The 14,105-nt window shown below is 41.9% G+C and overlaps 1 protein-coding gene across 5 annotated transcripts in view; it reads right to left on the minus strand.

Moving 5' to 3' along the window:
* The window catches only part of LOC140421923 (homeobox protein Meis1), a 268,763-nt gene that overhangs the window by 252,950 nt on the left and 1,708 nt on the right, over positions 1-14,105 (minus strand). For all 5 annotated transcript variants that reach the window (XM_072506919.1, XM_072506896.1, XM_072506904.1 and 2 more), the window contains exons 3-6: positions 13,739-13,880; positions 13,097-13,147; positions 12,063-12,113; positions 10,937-11,089 (exon numbers count right to left, since the gene is read on the minus strand). In XM_072506919.1, the coding sequence (XP_072363020.1) occupies positions 10,937-11,089; positions 12,063-12,113; positions 13,097-13,147; positions 13,739-13,880 (397 nt within the window). The remainder of the gene's footprint in view (positions 1-10,936; positions 11,090-12,062; positions 12,114-13,096; positions 13,148-13,738; positions 13,881-14,105) is intronic.

A 14,105-nucleotide genomic window follows, 5' to 3' on the forward strand; every position in this document is an offset into this window, starting at 1 on the left:
TACACAATAAAGTGTGTTTATTTTGTGATTAGATAATATCAGCAATCTTAGGACAGCATTTTAAAAATGCCATCGCTTTTATGTATAGGCAGGTAGAAAGCTATATGTTAGCTTGTCTGATTAAATTTGATTATTTCTACATATAGTCAATTCCCAAAGTCAAAGTAAGTTAAACAATCAAATGAATACAAACATCATTTTTTTTACTATAAGAAGAAATCAGTTTAACATTATAAATCTCCACACATCACTTTATATGGCCAAATACAATTGCCACAGCAATGCACAGAACTCCTTTCAAACAACTGTTCTCTATAAATAAATACCACTCTCCACTTTAACTTCAGTCGGTACAAATAAGGTCCATACAACTGTGTGGTTCCTGTTTCCTGGCCAACTTTAATTGTGTAATAGAATTCACATCCACCACCAACATGGTTAAAAATCAAAATCACTGTTCATTATGGCAGCATCACTGATTCATAACCTTTTTAATTTGTGCATTGTTAACTGTCACTATACAAAGCAAACAGAATTGCTGCCAAATAAAAGTAACCCATTGATGTCTAAGAGTTAAAAAATAGCATTTATGAAAGTGTTTCTATTCTGTAGGGAAAGCTCTGTCACATTGAGGTATGCAGTGCAGATAGGCACAAGCTATAGCCCCATTGATTAAGATCTTTAACTAGTAAGTGACTGGTGGTAATGATTCTATTGGGATGTTTGTTTAGCCACAGCAGTTACTATGATTTTGTCCAGCCGCAATGTGTAGTCAGCTCAGAAATGTGCTACAATGCCACTATTTGTATTTCTGTTACCAAATTAGACAAATGTTACACAAGCTTTCGAACACCATAAAGGATAAAAGCAAGATATTAAGCAAGGAGCTTTGGGTTATTGGAAGCAAGCCCTTTTAGATCTACGAAAGCTATATTCTGGGATGGTGTGCTCTCTAGGGCAGATTACTTTCCAAAAGGCAGCCTGAAGCTATTTTTCTTGTCATATGCTGCTATGTAAGCTTTACATATACAACATAAATTGTTTTTTCTCTTCTGTTGTTTTAATTATCGCCCAGTATTTTCAACATGTACCTGATAATAACCAGATGTGATCAGTGTACCATGAAGCATTGTGGTGTGTGCAACCTTCTGCACTGGAAACAAATGTTGAGCAAAACGTGGTCTTCTGGGCAATGAATCAGAGAATTAATTCTCCAGGACATAACCCAATTGTTTTATAGATAATTACACTTTAAGGGTTTTTCTATTTTACCTTCCATTCAAAAATACAATTCACTGATGCACCATTATCAAATTTAAGGCATTTTCAAACATTGTGTTTTGTTCCCTCAATATCTTTTGTACTGGAAGAGGTAGAATTTAGTGCAATGCAATTTAGATTAATTAACACACAATTATTCCATTCCTCTCTCCTCCTGGCTCAAACGAAGAACAATTTCTGAAAGCATTTGGTAAACTTTTAGGACACATGTTTACTATTTTTACATTCCACCTTGTTGCAACACATATGGAGACAAAGGTTCAAACTTTGACAGCCATTACTCAAACGCAGACAGCATCAGCAACCAAGCACATAGCAAAAGAGTATATAGAAAAATATAATGCAACAAAAGTGTCTGAGACTTTGGATGATTAATTTTCATTTAGTAAGATCTAGTTCCGTACTGTCAGTTTAAAAAGTGAGAATGTCTGAAATAAGAAATGACTATTTATCCCATATAGGTTGCTGTTTTTCAGACCACATAAAAATTGTACCAGGATAGACTCCTCCTAACTTGTTTAATTTCTTGGTGATGAGTAGTAACAGGGAGAAGTTCCATGGCCCACAATGACAATTGATAGAAAAAAATAAGTATCAGTCTAATAAGACACATACGTCATATAACACAAGCCAGGTACAGAGCTGTGGAGCAAGAGCAACAAGACAAAATTTGAATTTTGTTTTTTAAAGTAATATCAATCATAACAAATAAATTAAAAATTAAATACAAAATAATGTAAATTAGATGGGGGAAGTATCTCTTCTGCCAGAGCATTTTATTCACTCTATTTTGTTTCCCAGCTAGATTTCAAATTAAGAATTAATTGAATAGTAACTTTAATGTGACATGTCCAATTTTAAAAGATTGGTACAATCCATTTTTACTTGGGTTAGGACTACGTCTTTGAATTGTTGATTTTAAAAAGATATTGGGCTGGATTCTCTGTTCCTGCGGCTAAGTGCTGACGCCAACGGAGGATCCGTGGAGTTCCACATCAAAACATCGGTGCCAAACCTGCACCAATTCCACTACTGGTGAGGGGCTAGTGCCAACGGCGCGTGGAACATCAGCAGAAGACATGAAAAATGGTGCGGGAATCGCTGGGTCAGTGATGGACACGCGCAGGGCTGGCAAGCTGCAGCCGCGCGTACACTATACACACCCCAGACACACACCAATCGTGGATGGAAAAAAGGCACTGATTGTGCTGGACTGCGTCCCCATCCACCCTGACTCCACAGCCCACCTCTTGAACAACCCCCACTATTCACCCCCCCGGCCCTGGCAGAAGCCCCCAGCCAGCGACATGAATGTCAGGGAAGTATGGTGGTGCTGGGCACTGTCCGTCAACACTCTCTCTCCCCGCAGCCACCATGCCAGGTTCACAATGTTTGAGTGCACACGTGCACCGCGCCATCGGGAACTCGGCCCATCAGAAGAGGAGTATCGCGGGTGGGCTTGCTCATGAGATGTGAACATGGTTGCAACTACGCCGTTTCCGAGGAGGCGGAGCACCACTTATCAGCGCCAAACCAGTGCCTGTCGTGATTTCGGCATCTCGAGCTATTCTCCACTTGATCACACGCCCCGATTCCGGCGTCGGACAACGGAAAATCCCGCCCATTGTTTATCCTCCACAAACTGTCACAAAAATAATTGTGTTGACAGAGATTATTCATAAGAAACTGCAGCTTGAGATTTAAATTCTTTTTTTAGAGTAGCCAATTATTGTTTGCCCAATTAAGGGGCAATTTACTGTGGCAAATCCACCTAACCTGCACATCTTTGGGTTGTGGGGGTGAAACCCACGCAGACACGGGGAGGATGTGCAAACTCCACACGGAAAATGACCCAGGGCAGGGATTCGAACCTGGGTCCTCAGTGCCGCAGTCCCAGTGCTAACCACTGCGCCATGTGCCACCCGTGCAGCTTGAGATTTAACCTATTCAGGCAGTACAGACTGAACAGTTCTGTGGCGGTGACGGCAAAATGCTTTCAATTCAAAAAGTAGACCAAAAAGTAACTGCAAACTACACAGAAAGGAAGATCCCAAATTGCCTAATTATTTAATGCAGACTTTGTTTATAAATTTAATATTGAAATTGCTCACTTTTGTTACCAACACACAAAAGTTTAAGTAAATAAGCAAAGTGAATGGGTGATCTATCTCATCTTCCTCCTGGGGTCCTCATTAACACAAATGCCAGACTTCAGTTAATTTGATTCATTCCACGTGATATCAAGAAACTGCTGAAAGCACTGGATACTGTAAAAGTTACAGGCTCTGACAACATCCCATCTGCACTACTGATGACTCCTGCTCCAGAACTAGCCGCACCCTTAGACAAGCTGTTCCAGTACAGCGACAACACTGACATCTACCCGGCAATGTGGAAAATTGCCCAGGTATGTCCTGCGCACAAAAGCAGGACAAAACCAACCCAGCCAATTACCGCCCCATCAGTCAGCAAAATTATGTAAGGTGTTGTTGATAGTGCGCTCAAACAATAACCTGCTCACCAATGCTCTGTTTGGGTTCTGCCAGGAACACTTGGTTCCAGATTTCATTACAGCTTTGGTTCAAAATGGACAAAAGTTGAATTCCAGAGGTGAGGTGAGAACGCATGTCCTTGACATCAAGGCAGCATTTGATCAAATGTGGCATCAAGGAGCCCTAACAAAACTGGAGTCAATGGGAATCGAGGGCAAGCTGTCCACTGGCTGAAGTTATATCTATCACAAAGGAAAACAACTAAGCATCTCAGACCCAGGGTGTTGCTGCAAGGGTTCCTCAGGCAGTGTCCTAGGTCAAAGAATCCATCTATCATAAAGTAAGAAGTGGAGATTTTTGCTGATGCTATCAGTGTTCAGTTTCATTTGCGACACCTCAGATACTGAAGCAGTCCACACCTCATGCAGCAAGACCTACACAACATTCAGGCTTTAGGTTGAATCATGTTTAGGCAAGGAACATTCATGCCACCCAAGTGCAAGGCAATGACTATCTCCAATAAGAGAGAATCTAACCATCTCCCCCTGCCATTCAATGGCATTACCGTCACTAAATCCCCCGCTATCAAAATCCTGTGTGTTACTAGCCATAGAAATACAGTGCCTACAGGAGCAAGTCAGAGGTTGGAAAATCTGCCGCGAGCGGCAATCCTCCTGATTCTCCAAAGCCTGTCCACCATCGATAAAACACAAGTCAAGAGTGTGATGGAACATTCACCATTTAACTGAGTGAGTGCAGCTCCAACAACACTCAGGGAGCTCAAAGTCAACCAGGACAAAGCAGCCCAATTAATTTGCACCGCTTCCACTCATTCCAACAATGGCACTCCATGTCTGAAGTGTGGGACATCTACAAGATGCTTTGCAACAATTCACCAAAGTTCCTTTGAGAACACTTACCAAGCTGACAACTTCTACCATCTAGAGGGACAAGGGATGTTTGGGAACATTATCACCGACACGCTTCCCTCTAAGTCACACTATCCTGACTTAGAACGATATCATCTTTTTTCTCTGTCTCTTTTTTAAAATAAATTTAGACGACCCAATTCATTTTTTACCAATTAAGGGGCCATATAACGTGTTCAATCCACCTACCCTGCACGTCTTTGGGTTGTGGAAGTGAAACCCACGCAAACACGGGGAGAATGTGCAAACTCCACACGAACAGTGACCCAGAGCCGGGATCGAACCTGGGACCTCGGCGCCGTGAAGCAGCAGGGCTAACCCACTGCGCCACCATGCTGCCCTTCTTCTCTGTCTCTTGACAGAAATCCTCAAACTCTCTTCCTAATAATACTGTAGGTGTAGCCATACTATACAGGTGGCAGTGATTCAAGAGGCAGTTCAATGCCACCTGCTCACAGGTAATTACAGATGGGCACTAAATGCTAGCCTTGCCAACGACACCTACATCAATTGACTTAATGAGATATGTACATTCAACTCAGAACATTATCAGATCACAGGCCAGCAGCGTGGGTTCAATTCCCGTTCCAGCATCCCCAAACATGGGGCGGATTGTGGCGACTAGGGGCTTTTCACAGTAACTTCATTGAAGCCTACTTGTGACAATAAGCGATTATTATTATCGGTTTAACCATTTTGACATCAAATAAATTTTCCATTCTCAGGAACTGCGCCGTCCAACCAAGTAGTCATTTGCCTTTAGCACACTTCCACAAAGTCAGCGTCTCAATTAAACTGAGTAACACCACCACCCAACCCAGAAATTCCTGGACGTATTAAACTTTGGGAAATTTTGTTCAAACATATCATCAATGAAAAAAAAGCTCTCTGAAATATCCACGCATCAAGAGAACCCAATCCCCAGCTATCGAATACCAATTGAATCATTACATCCAAATGTATGTTTCCAAGACAAAGTGCAGGACTACAAAGTAGGCCCAGATTTTACTTCATTTACAATCATTTTTATCTTAAACGTTTGCCAACTAGCATCAGTTAGCCATTCCTCAAATAGAGTTATTAGGAGCACATCAAACAATGGAAGTACCAGATGTAACACCTGCACCCAGGTCCACTCACTGGTTACGTATGCTATCATACCAGGACCCATGTGCTATCCTCTCTCTGGAACACAAACATGTTTGCTAGAGTGACAGTTTTAAACACTTAACAAGTTGTCTATAAAATTGTTGCAATCTGAAAATACAGTTGACTAATTTTTCCCATCTGATATGTCATAACACTTTTAGGTCTCATTTCTCAACAGAATATCAAAAGTTACATTAAATGTTTTTTTTTAAACTCTAAAGCAACATATGAATAAAAGATTTTCTGCATTGAATAACTAATAGTCCAGTTCATGATCATCTCCTGTAAAAACTTTGCAAACTTTACAGCATAAGGACCGTAAAGATAGAGCAACAGATAACAAAACTGCAGACAGTTTGTGTAACTTTTAACTCTATGGGGAAATATGAATTTTGATTGTTTGAGCAACGTGCATTAACTTCAGAATTAACCTCCATATTAAAATAAAAATGTGTAGAGCAAGAAATTAACCTAGATCTCTTCTACCAAATATAATGGGCAAAGTCGCTTACAGTGGGAGATTTGCACAATTTCTTTTGGAACATGATTTAATTGCGAATTTAAAAAAATAATACTCTGGTAAAGAGCAGTCAAAAAAACGAAAGCATCTCACAATAAAGAAAGCACGGACAGCACGTGTTAATTCAGAATATGCTTAACACTGGAATGAAGATTGTACATCTCAGAGCCCATACAGCCCAAAACTGTTTGGAATTTGTTATTGAATATGAGATATTTTTAGGAGGACTAATTTGTGTTTTCCTTTGAAACATACAAAGGCTGCTGTAAACTTGGCTACATTGCGATATTTTGTAGCAATGTTTAACTCGAGACTTTTAAATGAAATCTAAAAGCTACAAAGGCACACTCTTTCTCTAACTGCGTTGGTGAAACAAATATTCATTGGACCCAAGCAAGTTGTGTGAATTTAACAGTGCCTTTAACAGTGAGTAGTTATCTCTGGACAAAGCTGAGAGTCCAATTCACAAGAAGCGGGGAAGAAACTTAGACTATGTTACAACTTCGAACAATCCTGGCTAATGCAAAGTAAAAATGAACTTAATTACTATTTGATATGATAACACTAAAGCTATCAATATACATTATAAAGATAAAATTCACAGTGACAGACGTTTAACGCCTCTTAGATTTTCCTAATTCCTGACATAATATCCAGTATCCTTACATTCCATTAGATAAGACACGTTAGCAAGATTCTGCTGTCAAGTTTAGTTAGTTCCCAGTTATCCAACACAATGGTATGAGTCACATAATTTCATACACCTTAAATTTCATGATTGTTGGAGCCTTTACCACCCTCTCCATTACATCACAACACACCTCCAGCATGTTCACTGCTTAAGAAAAAAAGCGAAGGAAACGGAAAACCCGAAAGATATATATATATAAATGTGAATTAAAGTTACAAATTCAGTTTCGTACTTTGCTGCCCTTGCTTTTTGCACGGGTGAATTTTATTCCCGTGTTTTATATTATGGGAATTGTTCGATTGAATTTTCCTCTGTTTACAATATTCAAATCAAACGTGTGTACAGCATCACAAAATAATGTTAATAATTATAACTTCTTTTAAGTTGACAGGACAATTAAACATATTCTGCTGGCTGGCTTTCCGATTATTTTCTCAGAAGTAAGTTAGAAACGGGAAATAAATTTGGCAGGTATTGTTCCATCCAACCTTGTAATCGGCAATCCGACAAACCACCAACTTTTATTGTAAAAATTATTGCCAAAGGACAAAGGCAGTAAACTCAGTGAGAAGTCACCCGCCGGCAGAGTTCGCTGCTTGGGTGTAAGTGTGAAATGATGTGGCGGGGAAACTGCAACAATCCCGGGAAAAGTATGAGCATTCAGCCGGAATCGGTCCTGGGGAAGCTGCAGAGGAGCCCAGGTGACAGAGGTGGGCAGCCAGGGAAGTGGGGGCTAAGCCCAGCCCCATTCGGGTTGCAGCCGGGGGCACATGACAATACCAGTCAATGTAACAGTGGGCATGTTGGGTCACGTGACAGTGCCAACGGAATCATGTGACGGTGCAAATTGAGTCATGTGGCAATGTAAATGGAACCATGGGATAGTGCCAATGGAGCCATGATGGTGTAAATGGAATCATGTGATACTGCCAATGGAGCCCTGATGCTGTAAATGGAATCATGAGATACTGCCAATGGAGTCATGTGACGGTGTAAATGGAATCATGTGATAGTGCCAATGGAGTCATGATGGTGTAAATGGAATCATGTGATAGTGCCAATGGAGCCATGTGACAGTGTCAGTCCATGCCACGATGGACACGGCTGAGCCATGTGGCAGTGCCAATGGGGTGATGTGACAATGCCAGCTAGTGTAATATTGGCCATGGTGTGATCCCTGTCCCCCACTGCTGCTTGAGAATCTCTGGGCAAAGTGGAGTGGTAGGACAAGAAAAGGAGAGAATAAAGGTTCAAAACGAAGGAGCATTTTTTCGCTCAGTGCCGGTTGTTGGAATCAGGGAGATGAAAAACTGAATAGGCTTCGAGCAATTTTGCCCTTCCAAGCGGAAAACATGATTGCAGCAAGCGCTCAGGAGATACATTAACGTACAAAGAAGCGCAGCGTCCATGGACAATGCAGTTAAAGACAAACTAGCCCCTGAGTGAGAGTTTCTGTTTGCATGCGATTCGTAACGAGCCACAAATGTTTGTTGGGGGATACTCGCCAAGGTAAACTGCGCCAACCACATTCAGGGCCAGTGCGGCCTCTCACTTTACCTACCAGCTACTGGAGCAGGGAGGAGTCCAGGCTCTACCCAGCCCAACAAAATGAAAGCCAGAACAAGACACAGTAAAGCAAGTCCCAAACTCGGACAAAACTGACAACCAGGCTTTCTAAAAGTAAAAAATGAGTATCGGCCGGGACCAGAACATAATCCCTTTTTTGACATAGCGGATAAATAACCAACTTTGTTTCCGTCCAATTAATTTGCTTATTTTTTTGCCCGCGGGCAGATATTAAAAATACATAGAGCATGGGAGAATCTAGATGTGGTTTCACCAATCACAATCTAAATGTAAACTAGAAAGCTTTTAAAGTAAAAAAAAAGACAAGATGAGAGGGGGTGGTGAATCACCTTTAAACTTTTCTCAAGGTAAACAGATTTTTTTTTAAAGTCAACTTTCCTTCACAAACAATTCTGAAATCAAAACCACCACAATTACAAAGAAGGCTGATTTCAGCCGTGGCTGCGGAATAGGAACATTAAATGAATAATGACTGACTGAAGAAGAAAGGTATAAATCTTCATTTTGGAGGGCAATTAACGTGTTGATTTCACTCATGCCCCGAAGCAATATGTGAATTTCTTTTTGCAAATAGCTCTTTCCACTCTGCGCCTGGCCAGCTTCTTTTTTTTAGCCAACAGAATTTTAGGCGAGTAAATGTGGGAATGAAAAATCGCACTCTTGCTCAAAACGGAATTCGCTGCAAAATGTGAAAGCATTCTTCTTCCACCAAAGCAATTGTTTCCCCCTCTCGTGTAGCACATTGAGGAAGCGGTGTCGGCGGGGTCCAGGGTTTAGGGATAGCGTCTATTTCCACACCATTCTGTCAATGCGAGAAAGCCGCGGAGAAAGTGAAACTTCCCTTGGACTCGGCTAAGAAGCGGCGCCAATTTTACTGAGCGAGAACTTTCAATGAAATGTCCCTCTGGTTAGACACGGTAGAAAATGATGATGTCTGAGCTTATTCTAACGATCCGATTATTCTGTCATGACTGTGCCGTCACCCTCGGGTTGTCTATCAAATACAGATGCCTACTTGACTTCATGTATATATATATATATATATACATTGCAGTGTGATTTTAACACACCCATTTTACCTGACTCGGCATATCCTCTTGTTAAAACAGAGCAGTGTATGGAAGTGTCGCGCCCACCACCCAACCCAGCCTTGCTGTGAAAAGTAAAAACATCTTCCCATGTCACTAGATGAGGGGGGGGGGGGGGGGGGGGGTGCAGTTTGTGTGGGTGTCCTGACTCCTGGAGGGGAGAATCCTGGTTGCAGCCTGATGAGAATGAGCTGTTGGTTCAGGTCCCGGCTGGGCTTACTGTGAAAGCAGCGAAGAAGCACAGAGCTGCCGCCAAAAGTGCTCATTTCCACTTTTGACAAAAGCCACAGTAATGAATGTAATTTATTCTCTCCCGCGGTCCCAGCCCCTCAGTCGCTGCCTTTTGTCCAATAGATAAAGCAAAGCCCAACCGGCGGGTGCACTTTCCCAACTGCCCTGTTCCCATGGGCACCGACTCCTTCTTCCAGAGTCTCCCCGAATCCGGGCCGCGCGGCCGGCAGACCCACCAATTGTCGGCCTCTCTTCCTCATCTTAAATGAAGCCGCCGAGGAAATCTCCAAGCGGACAGTCTTCGGTGAAGCTCAGAGCAAGTTCTTAATGAGTCGCCTCCCGAGTGATTACTTTTTAGCATGAAAAAAAAATGATGCCACCCATCGCCAAATTCCACCTTTTTTTTGGGGGGGGGGGATGTTTTTATTGGAGGGGGTGAACGGGCGGAGGACCAGGTCTCCCTAATCTGAAAGAGCAACGTGGCCCCAAACACCAGCCGGAATACATGGCTCAGTCGTATGGGTTATCGGTTAGGGGAAGGAAGCTACCAAACTAGGTTCATGGAGCATGGGACACGAGGCAGATTACACCATGAGACAGATTTCTCTCCCCTCTGCACACTCACACACTCTCTCTCTCACACACACACTTTGAACACTAGCCTCTCAGCGGCATGGAGTTACATTAAAAAAATAAGTTCCGTATCTCTCACCGACACCAATTTCCACCACATAAAATCCTCAAGGAAGCGAAGTGAAAAGCGACAAGAACCTGGTCAACTTTCTAACCACCGTTCCACAAAAGCTCCAATCTAAGAGCGATCTATAATGAGCACACAATAGGCACTTGTGTACAATATTCCTTTCGACTGAAATTCATCGAAAATATGTTGATAATATGCAAATAACCAGGAGGCGTATTGCCATAGCAAGCATTCCGAATTCAAATTCAAGCTAAGAGCTCCATACCTGATCCGTAATGTTAACAGATGATGATCTAGTGATATCCTCGCTGTCTGATTTTGAACCACCCTCTCTTTCATCAATAACCAGATCGATGGGCATTTTTCCTTTCAAGCAGCTTATATACCGATGGCAGAAATTGTCACATAATTCGTGTACCTACAATGGGAGCAAGTGAGAAAATAATAGTGGGAAAAATAAAACAGACCCCCCCCCCTCAAAAAAAAGACAGAAATTGAAGTGACATGTACAGGCCCGGCCTATGACATGCGGTTCAAAATAGTTGGAAGCACTTGGGAACATTACAATTATCCCCCAGAGACGCACGCATCAAGAATTTGGAATAACTTCTGCAAAATAGAGATATCGCCGAAAATTGACAGTGACAAGATGATTCACAGCTACAACATATTCAACACCCGTGTTAAATTCAGCTGCTCCCGGGGTTGTGACCATTACAGGAGTGACCTGCATGAGTGACATTTAAGGTAAACAGTTTAATTTCATCTAGTTATTTCATTATAACCTTTGAGGAGCCCTGAGCACACAGAGATGTGTAGAATTTGAATATGACACAGATGACTATCAATGCCGAGCCCTCAGATACACTGTCCATAGTCCTCACCAAGTCTATATATGTATATGTTGTAGCAGAATCTAAACATGGCCAAACGCGCTGCCCACAATTGCCGTCACCCGGCCGTGTTATCCCCTCTAAAAAGCACGGTTTCTCCTTTATATTTCATTAAAATATTCCCTGCGGACTAATAGGACAAAATATTATGATTTCCAGTCTAATTAGTCATAATCGGCAGATTGTTTACATCTTTAGACTGTTGGGAATGTTTAGTCTCAATGGGGGGAAAAAGAGAGATTGTGTTAAAAAGATGATCAAAATTAAATCCCACCGCGAGATTAAAATGAACAAAACGTTGGGGCGTTTGTGGTCAGGGTTTTAGTGGCAGAAATTGTAATTAAACAGTGAGATAAATGTGCTCCAAGATTGCCTTTGACACTAATTACAGGGGGGGGGGGGGGGGGGCAGAAAGCAAGACATTCGTGTAAATGTACTCGCAATGAGAACTACTGTATAAGACAATCTAAAAAAAAACACAGGAACATGAAAAATTACCTTCTCTAATTCCAAAAGGTGAAACCTTAATACTTGTATGGCTTGGATCATCTGTAAAGGAAGGTGTAAACATCTATTAGCACCCAGAACACACAAAAGGAATGTTCTTATTATGCTCCCTGCTCCTATTAGTTGCAATGGTTAAAAACCTTTAATATTCCTAACATCTGTGTGTGGCAGTGGGTGGGGGGCTGGCGGCGGTGGTGTTGGGAGGGGGGGGGGGTAGCTGGGGGAGGGGGCGCACAGCAGTTGGATGTGCTATAAAAGCAGTAAAATTTAATCAGTGCAGCTTCATTTTTTCCATGCTACCTATGTAGCGAAATCAACGTCAGAAGTTTGTCCTGGACATATAGAGGGGCTGGTAAGAGAACGCATTCATGTGTCTCCTCGACCAAGCAACACGCACTCCCTATCATTTGCAGCCTCCTACAAATGAAGCAAACTTTAGTTTTCATTTCTAAATGGTGGAATGAAATCATGTGGCGGGTGGTGGTGGGGGGGGGGGGGGGGGCTGGAGTTTTTTCTTTAAAAAAAAATCCACTCTTTAAATTCTTCAGGGTAGCCTCTACTCAAAGTGACAATTTGCATAACTCGGACTTGGGAGCCGGAAGGTGAAGGGGTGGCGGAGTGTGGTCGACAACAGTCGCCGAAACTCCCAGGTCTCAGGAGAAACAGTCATGCAACCGAAAGAACAAAAAATTAAATAAATAAAAATCACACATCATCTTAAGTGGATTGACAGCCATACAATAACTAAGCGCGATGGTTATCGTTGGTGACAGCTAAAGCTATCATAAAATCAAAAGCGCAGATTTGCAATGGATTGTGACGATCATTATCCTCGTTTAGTGACTCTCGAAACAGGGGAGTGTATTAAACTGCAAACATCGCCGTGTATGTCGGAATTAACTCAAGGACGCAGTGTGGATTTCGCTAATATGTATAATATATATATGTGTGTGTGTTTGGATTATTAAGAGCGCGTTCACAAGTTTTTCCGCATCTCCTTTCCTCTGAAAAGCTACCAGGCTTACCAAATTATCCAGCTCGGGATTTGAGGAAAAAAGAGGTTTCTCAGCTCGAATCTAAAGTGAGAAGATAATAAAATTGTGATTTCCCCCCGCTCCACACGGTCAGCATTAGACAGAATGCATTCAAACACATTCAAACTTTCAGAATTCCTGATGTACACACATTTCACACACATAAACGATCAGATTAGTTTACCTAAGCATTAAGATTAAAACATTAATTTGATTGAACAGAAAGTAAGTTACTATATTTCTCCGGGGCATTTTAAAGGTATCAGCAACTTCTTATAAAAACAGCGATTTCTTTACAATAAAGCCACATCGACTATGTTTCCTCTGGCGGGCAGTAACTTGACACGCAACAACCAAAAATAAATACTGCCCTGATTATGATCGGTTTGTACAATTGTACAATTTCACTCCCTGATTCGGGGCAAACATTCTGAAGACCCTACAATTCGCCATTGTTAATCCTTTAACATATTTCGCTGTTTTAGCCGAGCATCGGTTTGTGTTGCAAGTTTGCACACCAAACATGCTGCACGCCAGAGGAAAAGGTGGGTTTAGCCGCACAGATGATTGGTAGTTTATTTTATTTTTTAAAAAAAGGTTCTCAGATTGAAGTGGACATGTGTGATGGCTGACCTGCTTGGCGAACACAGCTATATCTTCATTGAAAGACTCGGAAGAACAGACATCACCGCCTGCTACCCCCGGTTCTCGAGGGGTACAAGTTGCTAATTCGCATTTCTCAAAGATCAGTGCTAAAAGGGGAAACAGCGGATGTCTGCAAGAAAGGATTGAATGTCAAAGACAATACAAAAAAGCAGAGAGAGAGAGAGATTCTGTTTTCTCTTCTAAGTGACTAGCAGAATAACCAAGTGAACTTCCCCGAAAAGTACTTGTTGATTTCTGGCTTTACATAAATTACAGTCATAAATTGTGTCAAAATGAGTTACTGGAGATAGACCGCGATGCTTTCTAATGACTGAAAATCTTAGCAGTGCTCCCT

Source organism: Scyliorhinus torazame, chromosome 1 (genome assembly GCF_047496885.1).
Source record: "Scyliorhinus torazame isolate Kashiwa2021f chromosome 1, sScyTor2.1, whole genome shotgun sequence".
Lineage (NCBI taxonomy): Eukaryota > Metazoa > Chordata > Chondrichthyes > Carcharhiniformes > Scyliorhinidae > Scyliorhinus > Scyliorhinus torazame.